The sequence below is a fragment of the Mastigoproctus giganteus genome, chromosome 7, assembly GCF_048544385.1.
Source record: "Mastigoproctus giganteus isolate SK-2022 chromosome 7, ASM4854438v1, whole genome shotgun sequence".
Classification (NCBI taxonomy): Eukaryota; Metazoa; Arthropoda; class Arachnida; order Uropygi; family Thelyphonidae; genus Mastigoproctus; species Mastigoproctus giganteus.
This window is the reverse complement of record NC_143581.1, coordinates 83,960,211-83,984,935: the sequence shown is the minus strand read 5'-3', so window position 1 is coordinate 83,984,935 and position 24,725 is coordinate 83,960,211. Positions and strand designations below refer to the sequence as shown.

The 24,725-nt window shown below is 37.1% G+C and overlaps 1 protein-coding gene across 1 annotated transcript in view; it reads left to right on the top strand.

The window, feature by feature from the left end:
- Positions 1 to 24,725, top strand: part of nonC (serine/threonine-protein kinase Smg1) — a 1,411,261-nt gene that overhangs the window by 709,024 nt on the left and 677,512 nt on the right. Inside the window, exons 39-40 of the mRNA XM_090378365.1 lie at positions 10,622 to 10,949; positions 21,896 to 22,007. Of these exons, the coding sequence (XP_090234491.1) occupies positions 10,622 to 10,949; positions 21,896 to 22,007 (440 nt within the window). The remainder of the gene's footprint in view (positions 1 to 10,621; positions 10,950 to 21,895; positions 22,008 to 24,725) is intronic.

Sequence of the window (24,725 nt, the reverse complement as noted above, 5' to 3'; positions counted from 1 at the left end):
GGAAAAAAATAAATGGAGATACTGGTTAAATGAAGCACTACATGATCATCTAGAGAAGACTGCAATTACAGTTCAGACACAGCATTGGTTTATTAAGGGGAAGTCTTGTCTGACCAATTTGATTGGATGCTATGATGTGGTCACAAAGGAACTGGATGCAAAAAATAATTTTGGTATCAGATACTTGAATTTTAGGAAAGCTTTTGATACTGTTGCACATGGAAGACAACTGTTCAAATTGGAGGAGTATGGCATTAAGGGCAAGTTGCAACAATTGATAAAAGGATGGTTGAGTGGGAGATGACAGAGAGTGGTAATCAATGGCCACTGCTCTTCATGGACTAATGTTATTAGTGCAGTTCCCCAGGGGTCCATGGTGGGCCTATTGTTGTTTTTTGTATATATCAATGATATTGATTAAGGTATATCAGGCTTAATGTCCAAGTTTGCAGACTATATGAAGGTTGGTGGGGTTGTTAATGACAGTAGGGACGGTATACTCTGCAACAGGATCTAGAAAAGTTCAGAGATGGGCTGAGAGGTGGCAACTAAATTTAACATTGACAGATGCGAAGTACTGCAGAAATATAGCAGTATCCCCATAGTAACATACCAACTGTGCGATACTACAGTCAGGGTAGTGGAGAATGAAAAGGACCTGGGGTTAATTGTGCACTCAGAAATGAAGTTTTCTGAGCAGTGCAGACAGGCTGCAAGAGTAGCTGATGGAGTCTAGTCAATGATATATAGGAATTTTGCTAGCAGGGATAAGGAGGTGATTATCCCCTTGTATAAGGCAATGGTCAGACCACACCTTGAGTACTTCATACAGTACTCAAGGTGTGATTTCTCATTTTAAGAAAGATGCTGAGCTCTAGAATGAGTACAGATAGGGCAACAAGAGTAGCGAGTGGAACAAAGGGTTGCTGTTAACAAAGAGGCTTAAGTTCTGCGAATTGCAGCATCTGGAAACTAGGATCCTGTACTATGATCTGATTGTTGTGTATAAGGACTTGAATGAGTTGAGCAAGTTCAATGCTGATGGGATTCTTCCTCTTGCTGATATTCTGCACCTGAAGGGGTATTAATTCAAATTGAGACAAGCCAGTTGTAGAAAGATGTGTGGAAAGTTGACTTTAGCCAGCAGGTGGTTGATTGCTGGAACAAACTGATATCTATTGTTGTGGAAGTTGACAGTGTAAATAAATTCCAGGCTGAACTAGACAAACATTTGGAGAGAATGTGGATGGGCGAAACAGGAAGAGTTATTTATTTATTTTTTTTTTTTGGCTGTTGCTGCTATCTAATCATTTGTTTCATCTGTTGTTAATAAGCTTGCTTTCTTGCATCATGTCTCTGCTAATGCTAATTCTAAGGGTTTGCTTACCTCTTTTAATAAATTATCATTTTTTAATTAAAAATAAAAAGAATTAGGTGCAGTAAAATAAGCAATAATTGTACTGTGAACTACAAGTGAGTGAAATTTCTGTGTTATTCCTTTTAAAAACAAGTTCAGTGTCCTTTGTTTTCTTTATTTTTAAACCAATGAGAAAATTCTGAATGATCAGTGAATAAAAAGGGTTTAAAGGATGACAAGAGTAATTACAGGCCTGTTGGTTTAACTTCACTGGAAAATAATGGATTTACTGGTAAAAGAAATAATGTAGGATAATTTCGACAAGGCTGCATTTATACTTCAGACACAGCATGGATTTGTTAAGGGAAAATCTTGTTTCACAATTTGATTGGTTACTACAATGTGGTTACAAAGGAGCTGGATTCAAAAAATAATTTTTATATCTTATACTTAGATTTATGTAATGCTTTCAATACTGTTGCACATAAAAGATTGCTGTAGAATTGGAGCAGTGTGTCATTAAGGACCAGTTGCTGCTGTGGATAAAGGGATGGTTGAGTGGGAGAAGACAGAGTGTAGTTATCAATGGACATTGCTCTTCTTGTACAAATTTTATTAATGGCGTTTCCAGGTTTCTCTCTTGGGACCATTATTGTTTTCTGTATTTATCAGTAATATAAATGAAGGCATATCAGGCTTTATGTCCAAGTTTGCTGATGATACAAAAATTGGCAGGGTGTTTAATGACAGTATGCCACTACTATAACAGGATCTAGAAAAATGAAGCTGATGGGCTGAGAAATCGCAAATGAAGTTTTATATTGATAAATGAAAAATACTGCAAATTCGTAGCAATAACTCCACAGTAACACATACCATTTTGCGATACTACAGTCAGGATAGTGGAAAATGAATAAGACCTGAGACAATTGTGCAGTCAGATACAAAGTTCTCTGAACAGTGCATACTGGCTGCCAGGACAGCTCATGGGATTTTGTCAACGATATTCACTAATTTTGCTAGCAGGGATATGAAGGCGATTATCCCATTGTATAAGCCAATGGGGAGTTTTCACCTTTAGTACTGCATACAGGTCTGGCAGCTACATTTTAGGAATGATATTGAGTTGTAGGAATGAGTAAAGAGAAGTGCAATGAGATTGATGAGTTTAACAAAGAGGTGTTCTTACCAAGGAAAGCAGTTCTGCAAATTGCGTTGTCTAGAGACTAGGCACTTGCATGGTGATCTGACTGAGGTGTTTAGGGCTTTTAATGTATTGAGGAAGCATCAATGCTTTTGTCGGTTGTTTTGGAAGTTGATATCTTAAATAAATTCAAGGAAGAATTGGACAAACTATTGGAGGGAATGAATAGGTCAAATGGCAGGTGTTTTTTTTTTTTTTTTTTTTTTGTATTAGTATTAGCAATGGCCACAGTACAAGTAAGCCTATGGCTTATGCTGCACCAGCCAAAAAAAAATAAATAAATAAAATAAATAAATAATAATAAAATAAAATAATAATAAGAAGATACTGTCTTTTTCCCTGATATTGTATAAGCTTGCTTTAATGCATCATCAGTCAGGTGATTAATTTGATTTCAGTATGCATTAACAAGATTCTTCATAGCTTGTTATTGAAACATTCATTTCAGCAACAAGTTACAATGGCATGTGGACAGTTCTATTTCATAATAGCAGTACTGATTGAATAATATAAATTATTAACTTGCCTTGTTACTATCTCTTCATTTAGTGAATTGAAACTTAACTTTCACTAGTTTCTGTAGTCACCAACATATATTAGCAACAAATTTGTTTGAAATGGGGTGGTAGGGTGAAACATCTCTTATTTATATATAAAAATAGTCTCTCTAACTGTGCTCTTTCTTGCTTTCCTTTTTTTTTTTTTAACAAGTCAATATATAATGTATTGCAGCTGCAAAAGTACTTTGTAAGGCATCCATTGTTTCTGCAAGCATAGACAACTTAAGAGAGAGAGAGAGAGAGAGAGAGAGAGAGTGAGTGCAGGCTCATATTTTACATACAATGGTTTAGTTATCATATCGATAAAATAAACAAAATATGATACAAAATTCCACATAGATACAGTTCATATCCCCTGTGACTTGCATTATTTCTTCTTTTCTTTTCTATTTCTTCTATATGTCCATCCTTTGGCTTGGGTGGGGGAAGAAGAAGAAAGGGGGAAAGAGGGGGGTTCAATCCAAAATTGCTGATAGTCTCTGAGTAGCTAGTTATAAGCAGCTGTGCCATCATGGGAAAATAAAGTCTGCTGTATTCCCACTGTGTATTTGTATTTCCATTACATACTTCATGAGGCTTAGATAATTTATTATAAGTATTAATATTGACCACACAGTACAATGAAGCCAAAGGCTTTTGCTGCATCACCTTAACCACCACCATTGCTACATCACCTTAACCACCACCACCAGTAACAACAAAAAATCTTATAATTGATGTGTATAGGTATAAAAACGTAATTCAGTAGCATAATTGCTATTCACTATCCTTAAATTGCTACCATTTAAATCTAAATGTATTGTAAATAATAATAATAGATAATAATAGTATTGTAAATAGTAACAATAATAGATGTGTAAATGAAGGAAAATCTAAAACAAATAATTTAACGTGTTTATATAGTAATGCTAAGAAAGCTGTTAACTAATTGAATGAATTTGAGATGTTCATCAAGTCTTCAAAAGTTAATATTATAAATTTAATTGAAAGGTAGTATCATCCTGAAACTGGCGATGATGAATTTCAATATGGTAATTAGAATGTGTTGAGAAAAGATAGAAGAGTATAGGGAGTGAGGGTTATGTTTCCTATCAAAGATGATATACAAGCAAAGTCTCATGAAGCTCAGTTATATGTAGTATCAGTGTGATATAAGTTGTGTTGAGAATGTATTGCTGATAGTTTGGGTATTCTGGAGTTCTTATGATTTTGTGGATTATGATAAAAATTACTTAGAGAACTAGAATTGGTGAGGAGAAATGAGTGCCACTTGGTTGATTTTAAATTTCCCTTTATTAATTGTAATTCATGGTCAAGCACTAAACTTAGCAAGATCGGTTTTTTCAACCACCTGGAGGACTGTTACTCATTTCAGCATATCAGAGAAAGTACAGGAGGCCCAAACATCCTTGACTCTGTCACTGCTAAGGATCCAGGTAATAGTAAATATTTACCAGTGCAGAAACCACTAGCAGGTAATGATTACAATGTTATAAAATGGGTAGTGTCCTTTTCCGGTGTTCATAGGCAAAGGAGGTGGTTTCAGTTCTAAGAGGTTGAGCGGAAGACTTCAGTAGCTTGTATTCTTAGGATCTATCAACTGGGTGGTAATTTCAGGTTACTGGATACAAATTCTTTCTGGGAAATATATATAAATATTTATCCTGGAAGCCACAAATATAGTTGTTGCAGTGGTAAAGTATCACAAAAGGTGGATGCCTAAATGGATGACAAGAGAGTTGACATTTCATAAAGATGAAGAGGGAAGCATAGGATAGTTGCAGATTCTCAAATGATATTATCACACATGGGAACTATAAGCAGTTATGTAAAAATACTACAGATTGGATGGATAAGAAAAACAAGTATGAGGGTATGAGAAATTGCTGGCAAATAGAGCTGAGAATGGATAAAGAGTTTTTCTTCTACCTTAATGCAAAAAACATGGGGATTCACATAGGTCCTCTCCAGTTCTGAAAGAATCTCTGAGATGCATCTGTCATAAAAAAATGTTGCGGCTGATGGAGAGTAAGGTTATTGTTGTAGACAAAGTACATCCAGTTGTATTAAAGAATGCATCAAGTGAGTGCATAATCCATTAGGATTGCTACTGAGATCATCATTAGGCTCTGGGCTGATTCCTGTAGGCTGGAGAGTGCCAATATCTGGGAGGATCAAATGGGAGGATCTCAGTTTGAAAGTAGTTATTATAGTTCAGAAGTTTGACTTCTGTTGTGAGAAAATAATAGAATTGGTAAGGTTTTCGTTTTAGTTTCTTCATTTAGGATTTCATTCTTGATAAGAATGAAATTTCATTTTTGATAAGAATGAAATCCTAAAGGCATTACAGCATAGTTTGCAAAGAAAGCCTTGCTTGAAAATCCTGGTTAATTACTATGATGAAGTCATGAAGAATTTGATGTTCAAAACAATTTTGATATTGTATGTCTGGATTTTACTGAACTTTCCTCTTAGCTAACCTCTGCTTTCAGTGTTGGACTCTTCTTTTATCTGATTTTTTATAATTGATATTGTTGTATGAGGAGAACTGTTAAAGTTTGCTGATGATTTAAAGGTGGATTGGTTAACAATGAAGGCCAGTATGTGCTTAAATTGGTTAAACATATGGCTGAATGATGGCAACTGAAAGTTTAATCTTGATGAATGTAAAGTTTTGCATTTGAAAAATATAAATCTAATGGTGATATTCCCCTACTGGGGAACCTGAATTTAAAGGTGGTTGTTCATGATGAGGCAGATTTAGGAATTCTATAAAGTTAGTAAGTTTTCTTTGCAGGCCCAAGGTACATTGTCGTGCTCAGTAGGACCTTTACTAGATGAGTGAAGAACATTATTATTCATCTCTATACAATGATAGCAAGACTGCCTTTAGAATATTGTATTTAGTTCTGGAGTCCTTGCCAGAGAAGGATATAGAACTTCTAGAGAGGCTATTCACTATGTGGAATGTTTTAAATGTGGATGGCAGAGCCTGGTGACTAGACACTTCATTGATGAACTGATAGAGGTGTTTAAGGCTCTTCAGAACTAAGCAGAATGAATGAAATGGGTATTTTAATTTATAGGTGAAACAAGAGCATGGAATACAACTATAAAATTTTGAGAAGTAATATAAGATAAGATGTAATGATGTTCATTTTTGGCCACCATATTGTTAATCACTGGAATAGGTTTCCTCCCAACATAGTTGAGCAAGTATGACAAGGTTTGGTGCCTCCGTAGCTAGGTGGGCAGAAGCGGCAGTGCGTAGCACATGCTTCTTGATTAGACCGGGGTTCGAGCCCGTGACCACCAAATACGGAGGATGCGGAAAGGTCAGAGAATGACCACCACATATACTCGGAGCAGTATGGCCTTTGTTGCTAATGCTCCTAAAAACCAAATAACAACAACAACATGACAAAGTTCAAGAAAGAAGTGAGTTATTTTTATCAGAAAAATGCAAACTGGATTGTTAATTTTGTATAAATGGACAAACTGTGATTGGCATATGACCCCCCCCCCCCAACCCAAATTCTGAATACGTTTGTTTCCTTACATCATTTGGCCTGATTAATAAAGTATGAGGAAGAAGTGATGCTGCTGCTGCTGTGCTCCAACAACATCAAAACACTTAACTGTGTGTTTCCCTCCTCCTGTTGGTTCTCATATAGCAGGCCTTTAAATTCCCCTAAACTATCGACTCCAACATCGGTCATCTAAATGTTCAAAAATTATTATCATTTTGTTATATTTCATGAACAATATACGCTTGATGTGTTATTGCAGTGAGTACCTCCGCCCACAATTCTCAGTTTATCTCTGGAAAATTAAAGTCAACCTTAAAAATGCTTTTATTAAGTTTTGTCATTATCAGCACACTCATTTGACCTCTAGCATGCCCTCAATCTCATTTTTTATTTTCTGTCACTTACGTGGTGCAGAGTAATTTAGCAATATCTTCACAATTCCCATATCTTGTAAATACTTTTCCTGATGAATGTGGTTTTCAGGTAAAATCATAACCCCTCCTCCTTCTCTGTCATGTATGAAGGGAGTCTGAAAGGTTTACTTGACGATTCTGATGACATTTTACTTGTCAACATAGACCCCCTTGGCATCAATACATTTTTGCCACTGATGCTGCAATGCATGGATTTCATCTGTGAAGAAATTTTTTACTTGGGATTCAGGATTGTGTCCATTGCAGCAGGGATGTCAGTATGGGTGGGAAAATTGATAATAGTCAGGTATCTTTTTTTTAAATTAAGGAATAGATGGAAGTTGATGGTGCTAGATCTGCTGAATGTGGGAGATGGCCCGAGATTTCCAAGCCACACTCATGCAGTGCAGCCATAGCAATGACAAACTTATGAGTGGACGTGTTTTCCTGGTGGAACAAGACTCATTTGCTGGGTTTTTCTTGGTACTTGCATGTTTTCATGCAAACACTTTACAAGGTCTGTGTAATATTCTTCTGTAAATGTCTAACCTTTCTGAAAGTAATCCACTAGTAACACACCATTAGCATCCCAAAAACCTTTATCTTGAAAGCAGAAGGAATTGACTTGGCTTTCTTTGTTGGGGGAGGGGTAGAAGATCTGTGTTTCCACTGTTTGGACTGCTCCTTTGTCTCTGGCTGGAAGCGATGGACCCATATCTCATTCTTGGTCACAAACCTGGTAAGGAAATTTGCTGGATCTGTTTGAAAATGATTCAGATGTTTACTTGACTTGCCATACTTTGTGCATTTTGATTGATCCCATAGTTATTGATGTGCTGTCAACAACTTTTGGATCCATTGCATTGACACATTTTTTGTAGTGTGAGAACCTCTGTTATTATGTGGGACACATGTTCAGATGAGATGCCAAAGATGGTGGCAATGTATCAAACTATCACTCGTCGCTCAGTCATCACCAGATCGTGCACACTGTTAAAATCTTCTGGAGTGATGGACTTTGCAAGCCCTCCACAGTGTGGGACATCTGGCTCTCCCTCATTTACATTTTTCTGCCCATTTCTTAACCAGGAAATAAGAAGGGGCACCCCTCCCCAATGTTGTAATCATATCCTAACAAATTGCCTGCAGTTAGTCCCTTTTTCTGAATATTGGATGACTGTGTGGTAAATGATTTTGCCCATCTTTCCTCATTCACACAACTTTGTTGACTTCAGGACCTGTAATTGAAAATAAAAAAACATTATTGAAATTATTGAACTTGGTGGGTTACTATATGAAGCCTTATACCTTACCATATTTCTCCATGTATAAGATGCACCTTTTTTCAAAAAATTTGGGGTCTAAAAACTGGGTGCGAATTATACAGTGGTTGTAGATTTTTTTTACTTGCATTTCCCACTTGTTATCTTTGTGCTCATTGTTTCGCACTTGTTACCGGTATATTAGATTACGTTCTGCCCAGAAATGGCTCAGAAAAGATTTTCGTACAGTGCTGAATTCAAGTTAAAAGTAATCCAGTTTGCAAAAGTGAAAGGAAATCGTGCTGCTGAATGTAAGTTTGGGCCTCCTCCAACTGAGAAAACAATCCGAGACTAGCCACGGGAAGAAGAAACCCTACTGAAAATGCCACGGCAGAAGAAGGCCATTAGAGGCAAGTCTGCAAAATGGCCTGATTTAGAAAGGGAATTGAAGATATGGATTGAGGAGTAAAGGGCAATTGGAATTCCTGTGTCCACAAAGATGGTTCAGCATGAGGCAAGAAGAATTGCTGATGAAAAAGAAGTTACTGATTTCAAAGGAGGACACAATTGGTGCTTTAGGTTCGTGAAATGGAATGGACTAAGCCTGCGTACACGCACCAGTCTTGCCCAAAAGATGCCTGAAAGCTATGAGCAGAAGGTCCTTGAATTTCATCATTTTGTCATTCAATGTCAGAAGATATATCAGTTTGAGTTGGGACAGATTGCAAGTATGGACGAAGTCTCCCTTCAAGTTGATGTCCCAAGTAACAGAACTGTTGATAAGAAGGGGGTGAAAACTGTAACTGTGAAGAAAGTGGACATGAAAAGAGCCATTATACAGTTCTAGCTTGTTGTGCCGACGGAACCAAGCTGCCTCCTATGCTGATTTTCAAACGCAAAACAATGCCAAAAGAAGACATTCCTCGAGGTGTGATTGTCCCTGTTCATGACAGTTGTTGGATGGATCAGGATGGGATGAAGATCTGGTTTGAGAAAGTTTGGAGCAGGAGACCAGGTGAGCTTTTATGCAAACCTGCCCTATTGGTGCTTGATCAGTTCAGGGCACACATAACAAAAAATACAAAGAAGATTGCTGCAGAGCAAAAAACAAAACTTGCCATCATACCTGGAGGCTTGACATCCCAGCTCCAATCACTTGATGTCAGCATTAACAAACCCTTCAAAGCTGCCATGAGAGACGAATTGAACCAGTGGATGAAGTCTTCTGGGGACAATTTGATACCAGCAGGAAGAGTGAAGAAACCAACTATAGGAGAAGTTTGTACCTGGGTGAAAAGATCCTGGGATAATATCAAGATTGAGACTGTTGTCAAGTCATTTAAGAAGTGTGGTATTTCAAATGCCATAGATGGAACTGAGGACGAGGCAATATATGAAGACAGTGATTCATCATCAGACACAGATGAGGACAAGCTAATGGATGGGAGTTTTGACAGTGATGAGTTGTATGAATTTTTTGATGAATAAAACTTGAGTTCAATAACTTTATGTAATACATTTTTTTTTTTTCAAATTTCGGGCCCCAAAATTAAAATGCGTCTTATACATGGGGAAATACGGAAACGTTTTGCACTGTGCCACTACCCTTTCGTACTCAGGCTATGAACTTTTTAAATGCCACTTATGTGTCTTCTCATATGCACACTACACTATATTAATTTTCATCCTGTATATCAGAATGAATGACTTTGCTTGTATATTGATCTTTCTGAATGTATTCCACTAGCAACACTCCATTAGCATCCCAAAAAACTGGTGCCGTTAACTTGAAAGCAGAAGGAATCGACTTGGCTTTCTTTGTTGGGGGTATTTCAAAGGAAAGCAGTGTCATATACTTATATACGTCATTGCTTTCCTTGGAAATTTTCAAAATTAAAAAAAAAGAAAACACCCTTCTAATCTAAAAATAAATATACCTACATTATCTTAGTGATAAAAACTATAACAACACAGCACAATTAAAATGAAATGTAATTGTAAAATTAGTGTAAACCAGTTAAATTTACACACAAAGCAACTAACTGTTTATCAATGAGACATTGATAAACAGTTCAATCGTCGTCTTCCTGTGTCTGGAGTATTTCATGGTTTAGATATACGTTAGTTGGAGCCTAACACATTTTTTTTCACAAGATTATTATTATTATTTTAATTTTTAATTTATTATTTGTTTATTTATATTTTGTGCATAAAATCAAGTGTATTGAAATTGAATTGTATTTCTAACAAGAATTCACTGTATACTCTCTCGCACGCTCGCTCTCTCTTTCATAGCCCTTCTTGGAACCTACTTTGCTGAAGATATAGAAAATAATTCCAGTATTGGCGATCTTGATTCAGCTTGCAGCCAGTCATCAGATCACGCTGACCTTCCACCTACAATGTCTACTATTTTGTCTGACGAAGAAGATTCAGATGATGAACAGCAAAAAACTGCAATAATGCAAAACTGCTTTGCTGCCCTTGTTGAAACTCTGGGACGTCAGGATGGACGAACTATTGCTGAAGTAAAAAATTTAGTTCATGAATTAAGGCGTATCACTTTACTCTGGGATGAGTTATGGTTGGGAACTCTTAATTTACATCACAGTGAAGTTAACAGGTAGGAACTGTTAATAAATTCATTTTTTTCTCTAAATCTGTTTCTTATCTTGATATAGAATAAGAACGTAAGATCATTTTTGCAAATATAATTAATGCCTAATTTAAAATCTCAACTTAGATTGCTATTTGTGCCATATCTCGTAGTCATATGTGGTATTCAAATGAAGGAATTTATGATCCTGATTGTACCTAATTGTTTCTCTTTTATTTTATGCCATTCTTATTGGATTACATTAATTTTGGGATTATCTTAGTGGAATAAATATGTGGAAAAAATGTATAATCAATCTTTACTATTGGACCACTTAGTTATCCATACTGGTCACGAGATTTCTGGCATATGTACAAGAGTGGGTTAATAAGTAATGCATTACTCACACATATGCAGGCATAAAGAATGGGGGAGATTTATGATGTACACTTGCTGTATTGCCATTTCTCATTAACATGCCTAATATCATTTTCGTGGTTGTTTAGATCTGGACAAAGTGACAGCTGTTTCTGGGAACCATGAGTTCCTGTTCCGAATTGGGTGATCACTCGGCCATCGGAAAGTCCTGCAGTCTGTGGTGACCAGACAACTGATCAAAGTAATTTCCAGAGGTGGCTCCAACTGTTTCTGGAAGGTTATTTCGTCATGGGCAAATTAAGAGCCAGAAGACCAATGTCTTTTTTTTTTATGTGAACCCCAAACACGAGAGGTATTAGAACCTATAGTACTTAGTACCGTGCTTGGGTTGGAGGTTGAGAAGACGAAAGAAGATATTTGTTGACAATCCACTTAAACTTCTGTAGATTGTAATTTTCAGGAAATACGTATGAAGGAAGGTTGTTCCAGAAAATGGCAGTTGAATGAATAAATGAGGAAGATGAAAAGTTGGTTCTGTGGGTTTGAAATTGGACAGTAAATGGATGTTGGCTGGTGGCGGCACGTGTTCGGACTGTTTTGAAAGAGAGAGCGGGAATTATAGAAGCCAATTCAGAAGAACAGTGCCCATGGAAGTATCTGTAGAAGAGGCATGCAGCAGAAACAGTACGTCTATGAAACAGCGAGTGGAGAGACTCTGTTAGAGATGAATCATTAATTAACCTAACTGCCCTCTTCTGAATGGAATCAAGAAGCTTGAGAGAGGTTTCGGGGGCACCACCCCAGATGTGGGAACAATATTCCATGGCAGGGCGGATTTGCGATTTATACAGAGTGAGCAGCTGTTTGGAAGAAAAGTAACGCCGAGAGCGAAAGAGAAAACCAAGTTTTTTAGATGCAGAGGAAGCAATATTTGTAATGTGCTTGTGCCAAGAGAGATTAGAAGTCAGGGTAATTCCCAAAAGAGATATATCATTTTGCCTAGAAATCGGAGTGTCACTAAAGATATGCATAGGAGCAGAAGAATCCTTTTTGCGAGATATAAGACAAGACTGAGTTTTAGAAGGGTTGAAATCAACTAAGTTGTCTTTGCCCCACTGGAGAATTGCCTGAAGATCGGCATTTAAGGAATTGGTAGCAGATTTTCGAGAAGTTGGAGCTGATTGAGCAGGACGATGTTTCTCAAAATGGAACGTGGAATGCAATGTGCTATCATCGGCAAAACTATGGATAGGATTTCCAGTCAGTGGAAGAAGGTCATTAATATAAAAGAGGAAAAGAGTGGGGGAAAGAACTGAATCTTGGGGGACACTGGCATTAGTGGAGCAGTTAGAAGACAGAGAGCCATCTACCATAACCCTCAGTGAGCAAACAGAGAGAAAACTGGATAACCAATTACTAAAAACAGTTGCCAAACCATAATATGGATGCTTGTTTAGAAGACCTTTATGCCAAACACGATCAAAAGCCTTTGAGATGTCAAGAGCAACTACTTGTGTTTCACTGAACCTTTCCATTGAATTAGTCCATAAATGGGTAACATAAGCCAGGATATCACCAGTGGATCGACACTGACGGAATCCATACTGGCGATCGTTGATCAGACGGAAGGTTTCTAGGTAGTTTAAGAGTTGGCAGTTAATTGATTTCTCCATTACTTTAGAAAGAGTAGAAGTAATTGCAATGGGACGATAATTGGATGGGAGGGATTTGTCACATTTTTTAGGAACTGGCTGGATATGAGCAAATTTCCAAGCAGAAGGAAAAACACCTTTGGAATAAGAAAGGGAAAAAAGGCGTCAAAGAATAGGAGTAAGTTCAGGCGCACAGGTTTTGAGAACAAGTGGAGAAATACCATCAGGACCTGGAGCTTTCTTAGCTTTAAGATTCATCAAAATCCTTCTGATATCCTTTTGACGGAAGACCACAGGAGGCATTGAATGGAGCGTGTTGGGAATGGTGGGAGGTGTTTTACCAAGATCATTAATACATGAGCTGGAAGAAAAATGGGATGCTAGCAGGTCAGCTTTATCCTTGGCTGAAGTGACAACAGAACCATCTGGTTTGGACAGAGTTCGGAGCAGAGATGGGCAAAAGTTGCGGCCAATAGCTTTGGCAAGAGACCAGAATGCTCGGCTACCATTAGGGCAAGAAGCAAGTTTTCTACTCAACCTGTTCAAACTCTAGTTTGGACTGATTAATAACTGCTTTACAATTGTTGCGAGGTTTGGTGTAGGCAGAAAATGAAATTGAAGAATTAGAAACAAGCCAATTATGATATGCAAAATTCTTCTCTTGAACAGCCTTAGCACATTTATTGGAAAACCAAGGTTTAGGTAAAGGACGAGATTTTAAAGTGGAATGTGGGATAAAGGATTCCATTCCTGCAAGAATAATTTCACTGACACGATCTGAGCAAACGTTGACATCAGAAGTTTTGAAACAGAAATCCGACCAAGGAAAAGAAGAAAAGAAGTCTCGCAGGTCATCCTGGGAACCAAGGAAAAGAAGAAAAGAAGTCTCGCAGGTCATCCCATTTTGCATTCTTATAATGCCAAACAACACGAGGTTGGGAATAGCCATGAGATAAAGGTTCCATTGGAGAAGAGACAATCACCAAGTTGTGATCTGAAGTGCCTAAAGGACCTCTCACTTCAACCGTGTACTTAGAAGGGTTGTTTGTGAGAAAAAGATGAAGCGTATTGGCTGTATGATTAGGATTATCCAGTATTCTTGTAGGTAAATGAACAGTCTGTGCTAGATCATTAGTAATTGCAAAAGCCTCAGCATCTCGACCTGCTGGGTCAGTGTGACTAGAAAACGGAAGCCAGCTGGAGTTGTGAACATTAAAATCACCAAGGAAAATTACCACTAACAGTGGTAATTTCACTGTTAGTCTGCCACTAACAGTGAAGACAAACAGCTCACTGACCAGCTTTGACCATCATCAATAGACTTGGGTACAGAAAAATCTATTGTTAGTGGGTTCTTAAGCTGCTGACATGAAAGATGATGGCTGCAAGGAAAGAGAAATGTGAAGATCTTCTGGAGAGGTTTGATGCTGACAGTACTGAGAGCTTTAAAGGGGTCATCACATGTGAAGAAACATGGCTCTTCCATTACAACCCAAAGACCAAATGACAATCCATGAAATGGGCACACCTCACATTACCTATAAACAAACCCAAAACTTTCCATTATTTTTTGAAAAGTGGAACAGCCATCAACAAAATAAGATACTGCTTTTCCCTGGAAAAGCTTAATCAAGCTCTGTAAAACCAAAAGACCTGAACTGAATCGGCAGGACATAAAGTTTCATCAGGGTAATGCAAGGCTGCACACAGCAAAGATGATAATGTCAAAGATCACCCAGCTAAGGTGGAGCATGATGCCTCATCCACTTTACAGCTCTGATCTTGCGCCATTAGATTTTTATTTTCTTTTTTTCTTTTTGTTTGGTCGAGTGAAGGCATACCTGCATAGTGCGGTGTTTGATAGTGATATGGAACTCATTTTTAACATTATACCTTGTTGTAAATATCAGCCTCCTGATTTTTACAAGTTGCATTCACTGCTTGTAAAGGATTCTGGAGAAAATGCAGTAAGTTTGGTGGTTCTTACATTGAGTTAGATCTTTTCACAAAGTTTCAAGATTATATTTCATGTATGTGAAGATGTTACATCTTATAGTTTATTACTTATTAACCTGCCCTTGTAATAAGAAGGTAGGCAGAAACAGTATCTGATTTCTGTTGTGGTGTTTTATTTAAAATTTTCATTATTTTAGTGTTGTGGCATGGAACACAAATATTTTGGCACATTCAAAAAGAAATACACCATGAGCATAGTATGAGAAAGGCTATTAATATCAAATTACTGTTGCTCAGAGCAAAACGGATACAAAAATAGATTGTGGCAAGTTTAATAATAGGAAAATATACATAAATTAGATTAGATTAGATACATACAAATAAATTTTATTTATTTATTTGTATAAATACAGTTTTAATACTCAGTCCTTGAGATTCTGCAAATTCCATAAGTCTTTCACCTCTTTCATTTCTTTCACCAATTCCAAAATTTCTTATAGTTCCCCTTTCTGCGCTGTTTTGTCTTTTTCCCACCTTAGCATTGAAGTCCCCCCATAATAATAGTGTAGTGGGTTTTCTGCTCATCTAGAAGACTCAATTTCGGTGTACATTTCTTCAACCTCTTCATCATCATTGCTCGATGTTGGTGCATAAATCATAACAGATATGTAGGTAACAGATAGATATCAGTATTTGGCACTACCTATCACACAGATAGGTAGTGCCAAATACTGATATCGATCCACAATTGTATGATTTAAATTGAGTATATTCATTGCTTGGAAGGCATTTATAGAATTATATTAGTAGTAAATTAATAAGAGGAGTGATCACAGGAATTTTCATTCCTGTGATCACGACAGTCGGTCGAAAAGCATTGTCAGCTTCAGGAAGGAAAATCGTTTTGAATATTTTCGTTAGATTCTTTTAATTGCGTTAATTTGAATTTTAATTGTTTTGAATTGATTTTGAATTGTGTTAAATTGATTATTTAATTATTTATATTTTACTTTAATTATTTAATTATTTATATTTTACTTTAATTATTTAATTATTTATATTTTACTTTAATTATTTAATTATTTATATTTTACTTTAATTATTTAATTATTTATATTTTACTTTAATGTACCGGTAAGTTGTCGATTTTTTCGTTTTTTCCGTTTTAATTTCTGGAGGGTATCATACGGAAGTGTTCCACGTACTATATTGAGGTAAACTCCTCTTATTAATTTACTAATATTATCATCAACGTAGAACATATTGAGTATTACAGCTCTGATTCATACTATAGAATTATATTAGATACTTCTCTTGATATTTGCCTTTTAGCATGCCATTACATTGCAGATTAATCACTTCCGAATAAAGGTTAGGTTGAAGCTCCTCAATTGCACAGTTAAATGGCGAAAATTGTGCCGTTAAAGCAGCCGTGGACAATACGTAAACAAATGAGCATGGCTGTGTTCCAATAAAACTTTATTCATGGAAACTGAAATTTGAATTTCATAAAATTTTCACTTTGTCATAAAATATTATTCTTCTTTTGATTTTTTTTTCAACCATTTAAAAATGTAAAAACCATCCTTAGCTTGCGGGCCGTACAAAAACAGGCAAAGGGCCGAATTTGGCCTGCAGGCCGTAGTTTGCTGGGCCCTGTCCTAAGGAGTTGAAAAAGGTATAAGGCTGGCCTGAAAGGTTAATGACTTTCAGTTGGTGAGATAAAATGAGGTCTTCTGAAAGGTGTCTTTTTATATCTGTGGATTTGCTGTACCATAGAAAAGATTTAGAATTTGTATCCATTATGATGGGCATATTGTACATAGCGTTTTGGGAGGGGTGGTGCCACCAATGGTTTCCCACAGCTGTGCCATAAGTACTTTTGTGAAGTATACAGTAGTCTGTAAAAGCTAGACAAAAGTATTGTGTGTGTGTGTGTGTTATGTGAGAAGTATTACATTGGGTTCTGCTGTGATCTGGCTTTTGGCCACCCTAATGGGTCCCCACATTCTACACCATTAGGAGGTAAGCCAGGCTGCCAATTATTCTCTGGTAGGTCCTGCCACCTAATTGCCTGAGCTTTCAGTGACAGGACCTAACAAACACACACACACACACACACAGGCGCCTCCGTAGCCAAGTGGGAAGGAGCAGCAGTGCGTAGTACACGCTTCTTGATTAGACCGGGGTTTGAGCCCATCACCACCAAATGCGGAGGATGCGGAAAGGTCAGGGAATGACCACCGCATATCCCAGAGTAATATGGCCTTACTTGCTAATGCTCCTAAAAACCAAATAACACACACACACACACACAGATAGAGATTGGGAAATATGAAAGTGAAGTGGGGAGAAATAGTAAGAAATATTGGGGCTTAGAGGAAGACTTCCTCAAAATTATTATTTGGTGGAGTAAACTCCACTGGGCGAATGGGGCAAGGGAATGAGAGTCAAAAGATACCAGACAAGAGAGTCTAGTATTGATCGCCACTTGGTGCACAAGTCAGGGTCGAGAGGCAATTTCCTTTTTCTGTGGTTAAGTCATGTACAAGTAACTGTCATAATTGAAGATGTTCAAGTAAGCTGGGAGAACAAGTCCCCTCAGTGGCTTAGTAATGTCCAAGTATTTGTCACAATTGGAGATTCTCAGTCTGTCTTGTTTAGAGGTTTTAGTCACATCAAGATATTTAATCGCATACACGTGTTTATCACAATTGGTAGGTCTCGATATCGGCAGTTGGATGAATATTATTCACTATTCAGTGATTGCTCTTTGGCATGCGTGTTCCTAGGATGGATGTTAGGATTGTTTCTCCGTCTAGCAAAGAGCTCCTGAGCAAAATTTGCAAATGCCATATATTCCCTCATGCTGTCCAGTAGGTGAAATTCCTGATTTCTGGGTAAGTGCATGATTGTGATTAATATAGAATGCAGGTCCTCCTACAGGGAACAATCATGTATAAGATGGTGGCAGCTTTCCACAAGCACAAGATGGATCTTCAATGATGCCCAGTGATGTTAGCTTTGCTTTAATGGATCCATAGCCAGTAGGTAATTTGTGTACAAACCTTGTGAGAACCAGGGCGGAGGTCTGGGGAAGATCATCCTTACATTCAGCAAGAATTTTGGGGTAATTTAACCCTTTGTAGAGTTTGACTACCTGCTCTGCCACTTCTACTGCAGGTGGTTAAGTAGGCATTGCTTCCTTACATCCATTTGCTGAGTTGGTTGTGTAGTTGAGGAGGGTATGTGAAACTCCTTTTGAGAGCTGGTATAGAAATCCCCTTATGACCACCTCTAGATTAAGGGACAGAGCACCTGCCAGAATCTGGAGGGTGCTGACCATACAGCAGTGGCGGCAGGTAGTAACAAGCAGAATGGACCACTGAATGGTATCTAGTATTTTCCTGTTGAAGGCCATAACAGCTTTGGTGAACTAGTTTCCGGAAGCAAAAATGATGGTAGATATAAAAACAGCTTTATAGAATAATCAGAAGGTTCTTCGCTTAAGACCCCAGTCCCAGTGTGAGACACTGGCAACAAGAGCAGCATAGGTCCGAATTTTGGTTCGGAGGTATTTCAGAAGCGGCTGGAATGAGAGGTTGGTATCAAGCATTACTCCAAGGTACTTCATTTTCTTGTTGGCGCCTCCGTAGCCAGGTGGGCAGGAGCAGCAGAGTGTAGCGCACGCTTCTTGATTAGACCAGGGTTCGAGCCTGTGACCACCAAATTCGGAGGATGCAGAAAGGTTAGGGAATGACCGCTGCATATCCTTGGAGCAATATGGCCTTAGTTGCTAATGCTCCTAAAAACCAAAATAACAAACGTAACTTCATTTGCTCTGACAATTTAATGGTCTTTCCATCTATTTTTATTTGGGGTGGTCTTCCAGTATTTAGTTTGCCTTTCAAGGGTATAGAGTTAGTTTAGGTTGGAAATATTTGAATGTTATTCTCTTTTTTTTGCCCAGTTTTGGAGAAAGGAAGGGGCATTATTAGCAAGGGTCTTAAGTCCGGCCCTGGAGTCCATGGCCAAAGTGATGATACTATCATCAGCATATGCTTGACATTGGACCTCTTCCAGATCAACGTTGAGGAAATCATTCTAAACAATATTCCATAATAAAGGTCCCAGGACCAAACCTTGCAGGCAGCCACAGAAGAAATTTCTGGAGACTTTGTGATATGGAGCATTAACTACAACATTTTTGTTGGAGAGATATGATTTGATGGTCTCATAAAGATTTTTAGGGATGGAAACTCTGCGAAGTCTGCTAAGGATGCTCAGTCACCAAACTGGATCGAATACCCCAAACCAAATAATCAAGAAATACTTTTATTCTCTATCTGCAGCCACTATGAGAAGATTCTGTAATGTATCAACGTGGAGGACTCAGGTCTAAACGCATATTGTTTTGGTGAAGGCAAGTTGGCACTTTCGTGATGCTGTAAAATTCTTTTGTAGCGTAATCTTTTGAATAGTTACTAAGAGCTGGAAGAAGTGTGATTGGGCTGTAGGATTCTCTTAACTCTAGAGTTTTTGTGGGGGTTCTTAAGGATGAATTCCAAGTTGGCTCTTTTCCAATCTCTTGGGAATATTCCAGCTTGCAAACAGCAGTTGAGTCGGTTTAAAATTATCTCGGGGTGTACAGTCTTTTTGATTATTTCAGGCTCCAACATGTCTGGTCCTGGGCATTTTCTATCCCTGATCAGAGCAGTTGTAGTGTAGCACTCACCAATACTAAATGGGGGCTGCAGGTTATACATATCATAGTGGTCATTTTCATAGCATAGTTGAGATGTTCTGCAGTAGAAAGAACTGGTGGCTTTTGGAATGTCACAACCAGGATGTTACCAATAGATTGTTCCCAGTAGGTAGTCATTGTGCCCTGTGGGGTCAAGTAACAATCTCTTCCCTAGGGATTTTGTTGGTGGTGACTTTATACACCCAGGGGTCAGTGTTCCCTGTGGCAGACACCAGTGCCTCCCTGGATTGCAGCTTACATTTTCCTTATTTTTGCTGTGTACATGTTCCTGGCTTCCCTGTACAGTTGCCTGAGGACTTCAACTTTAGGGGTGAGCCAAGATCGTTGTGCCCACTGGAAGGCCTTTCGCCATGGCAGTGAATAAGTGTTTACCCTCAAGCTAGAAATATTTGCATTAAAGATCTGAAACTTGTCTGGCAATTTCATTGTTCTCTGTGTACACATTTTTTTCCATCTGTGGATAAGCTCACATTTTTTTCCATCTGTGGATAAGCTCTTTCAGGCCTTTTGAATAGAAGTCTTTGCTTTGAGAAGAAATGAGATTATCATTTGTTTTCATTAATCTCTTCCCTATCAGTCTGAAATCTGTGTTCCCATAATAGTTTCTTCATTTTAGGGAATCACAATTCTGAAGGTAAGAAGTCAGCAAAATAAAGTGGATACTGAAGATTTTCAGAGCAACACCTGATTGCAAAATATATTTTGAGAAGGCACATTGTTGACTAGAAGGTGGGGAGTTTCCTGCATCTCTTTGACTTAGCTTCTCTCTCTCTCTCTCTCTCTCTCTCTCTCTCTCTCTCTCTCTCTCTCTCTTAACTTCCCTGGTATGTCTTTGTAGTACTCTCTAGTGATGGCTTTGCCTTTTGGGTAATAATTTTTAAGGATGATACCTTTAGATTCTCAATAGACAATGTGACCTTGTTGCCAGACAATTGAACCTTAGATATGGGGGGGGGGGATGTGAATGTTTCCATTGCTTGCTGATCTGGTTTTTTTTTTTTTTTTTTCTTTTTGGCCAACAATGTTGACCAAATAACAAAACAGAGTTGTGATCAACATTCTATCTACAAAGTTCCAACAGTTGTGCAGAACACTTTTTTTTTGCAGATTTCAAACCTTGGAACTTACTTGGGTTTCACCTCAGACACATGCAAGAACTTATGCATTATGGTACTAATCCATGTTCACTGATGTTCACTTCATTTTCTCTAGAATTTATAGTCACTTGTGGGTCTTCAAGGACCAGCCACAGTGGCAAGGTCTTTGGCTGATATGGGCTTCCTTTTCCTTCTCTTGGGTCATTTTGCAGTGAAAAATGAACAATATTTTCCAATTTTTTTATGATGGACAGTCCTCACCATGTTATGCCTTCATCTCATGGATTTGTTTTTTCTTTGCCTTGTAGATAAAAAAAAAATATAACTCATCAGAATCGCATCTCAGCCTTCTCCAGCATGCCACCTCTCATTGTATTCGTGATTCTTGTTTAGCACATCACTGAAGCTAGAAAAACAAATAAATATTCATTAAGTTATAAGAGAGGTGCGTGCGTGCATATACATATTATCAAATCCTGGTCTCAAATAATTCTAGGTGAGGGTAAATCTTTATTGACTGCCTCTTATAACTGTTTTAATCTATGACCTATAAAATATTGTTTATAATATCAAGGGTTAGGTGTCAAACAACGTTAACTACAAAATCATTTTGTAGTAAACATTTTTGTAATTAACCAATAAAAAGTAAAACTAAAGTCTCAAAACAAAAATGCAATTTTGTAGTTAATGTCCTTTGATACTAAACCCTCAATATATTTCCATTAAGGAACTCAAGAAACTCAGATATTACAGATTTAATCAAAAATTTTATATCGTAATATAGAAGTATCATTTGGTAATTAAGAAAATATATTTAAAAATATATTTCTAATATAATGTATATTCATGCTTTAAATATACATAATTGAAATAAATTTTATGTAATGTAATTATTTATTTTAAACAATCAGTTCTAATGAAATTATAACTGCTTGTTGTGACTCGTTTAGTTTAAAGATATCAGATTTTTCAGTAGTTCTTTACTGTTATGTGACAACTCAAATGCTTCACATTTTCTGAAACTTCTCATAAGGGGTGATATCACCCACATTGGGAACCACTGGTTTTGATCTTTGTTCAAAAATATATTATCTGCTCACGTGGTTATTACTTTTTTTTTTTTAGAAGAATCATCACATTAGAGGAAGAGATCAAGAAAGTTCAAAACAGTAGCTCTTTGTCCAAGGAAGAGAAAAACAATATTATTAAAGAAAAGCATATTGTTTTCATGAAACCTGTATGTTCATTTTTATAATTCTTTTATTTATTCAGTATATTCTCTGTTTAAAAAAACTCATTCAGTGTCTATATAAAATGATTTGTGTGATTTGGACAATTTTCAAAGGGAAACTTTTGTGTAATTACTTACTTATTTATCAAAAAAAAACTATCTTTTCTAAGTATTTATAATTCCCAGATAGCAATAGTCACTGATTATGAATTTATAGGATTCTATTCAGTGCCGGCCTTAGCAAATGGGGGGGCTCGATTGGAGCATGCTGGCGGGGCCCCCTTGAAAAATTCAGCGTTAACCCCTCAATATTTTGAAATAATGAAAAACTAAAACTATTAAAATCTTTATTTTTTTATATTATTGCAATTTGTTCACAATTGACCAGACATTTCGATAATATAAACAAAACTAATCAGAAGGATATTTTTCTTGCCTTTTTATCGGCAAAATCCTTCAAAACTTTCTCAAAATTTAAATTCTTTTCTTCTTCTTCTCTTTCAATAGATAAAATTGCAAGGCTGTTGAGTCTCTCTTGAAGTGTCGTCAACCTGAGATATGTTTTTATTAACTTTAATTGGGAAAAGCTTCTTTCTACCGACGCTACAGTCACCAAAATCATTAAAATTATTCTTAGCGATATGAATAAATTAGGAAATCCAGTGGCTCTAGTTTTAAAATATTTAAAGGATTTTCAAAGCACAATTCTGGAAGAATTGATTTCGGTGCTTCCATTTCCTCCATAAGCATATGGCCATCAATACTAACTTCACAGGCCGCCTCCGTAGCCAGGTGGGAAGGAGCGGCAGTGCGTAGCACACGCTTCTTGATTAGACCGGGGTTCGAGCCCATCACTACCAAATACGGAGGATGCGGAAAGGTCAGAGAATGACCACCGCATATCCCGGAGCAATATGGCCTTACTTGCTAATGCTCCTAAAAACCAAATAACAAACAAACAAACTAACTTCACAGACTTGACCAATTCGTTGCTCTCAATGAATTTGGCATCTGAAAGTGCAATTTCTAAATCTGCAGCATGATTTCTTAGCTCTTCCTTTGGAATTCATAGAAATTTACCCAAGAAACCAAAAAAATTATTGTTTTACTAACTACTCTAGAGACTGCAAAACCATGTCTAAGATTTGATTAAAGCAGTTTACCTTGTAAGCTTCCTTTGGATTTGTTATAGGTTCATCAGCAGACTTGTAATTGAAGTGTTTCTTTCTTTTTTGTAATCTTCTTGTTCGAAATTCAGGAGATACTTCCAATTCTGTCACAAATTCTGTGGCACCAACTAAGACTTGTTTAAAGCCAGTCTTTTTGACATCCAGTGCAGAAGCTTTTTAAATGAATAAATCTCTTTGTTGATGCTGAAAAGAGCACTTTTTTGGGACACTTCAACATCTGTTGAAGTGTCCCAAAAAAGGTAATTGCATCGGTACAGGTTTTGGCCACATCTCCTAGAATTAGATTTTAATTGTGACAAGCATAAGGTGTAAAAAATGCTCTTGAATTTTCCTGTAAAAGTCATGCCTGAACACCTTAAACTTTTCCTCTCATATTAGCTCCATTGTCATAACCTTGACCTCGGATATTAGTTATGTCTAATCCTAATATTTCGATTTCCTGTTTCAGCACATTGTACAAATTTTCTCCAGTACTGCTCTTTACATTGAAAAATTTTATAAACTGTTCATATACACCGACTGGAGTATTGGGCAATGTTCCATTGGAGACATATCTAATTGTCACGGACATTTTTTCCTGATGACTGATATCGGGTGTACAATCAAGAATAACAGCAAAATACTTGGCCAGTTTTATTCGCCTAACAATATTGTTTTATACTGCATCTCCCATGATACCGAGGAGCTCATTTTGAATTCGTTTTCCAAGGTAGTGGTCTGGAATATCTTTATTGGAAATTCATCAACAATGCTCTTGAATAATGAGGTCGAATTTTCCCAATAATTCTATAATACCAAGAAAGTTTCCATTGTTGGAATTTCCCAGTTCAAAAGAGCCACAAAAAGCCAAATTACACTAAGACAAAAATTGAACAACAGTGACAAATCAACAGTGACGGCATCGCTTTTTTTCTTGATCAATCTGTTTCTGTTCAATTTTGTCAATTGTTTCTTCAGCAGAGAGTCTACTCTGAAACGGCCTTTTGATTTTTCATACTCTGATAATCTTGTGTGAATATTGGACCAATTGTCAAATCCGTTTGTGGCCAAGGCACTTTTCATATCATTTCTAAAGAGGCGACAGAAAAACAAAATACCCTGTCAGCTGATTTTAAGTATATTATTCACGGGCGAAGAATGACTTTCCCGTTCAGAAGCTTCCTTTGGCAATGAGTTTTTGAGAAATGTGTTCCCTTTTCGTAAGTTTGAAAGTCTTTCAAAAGAATTTTTGATGGACCTTTCTTCGCTAAATAATCTCTCACAGGATGGACAATTCTTTTTGGCCAAGTAATTGGATCATCTGTTATGTTTAGCTGACCTTCAAGGCTTGAATTGTTTTGATCTTCTTTTTATTGATTCCTGATTGACTCTGTGCTCTGATTAGTTTTGTCATCAGTCTGAAGTATTTCTAAGTCAACATCTGTTTCCTCAAAGTCTTGATTGCTTATCACTTCACTCTGACTGGTTATTGCATCATTGTCTTGATCATTTTTCTTACTGATGAACTCTTCATTTTGACGTTGTTTCTGAATGA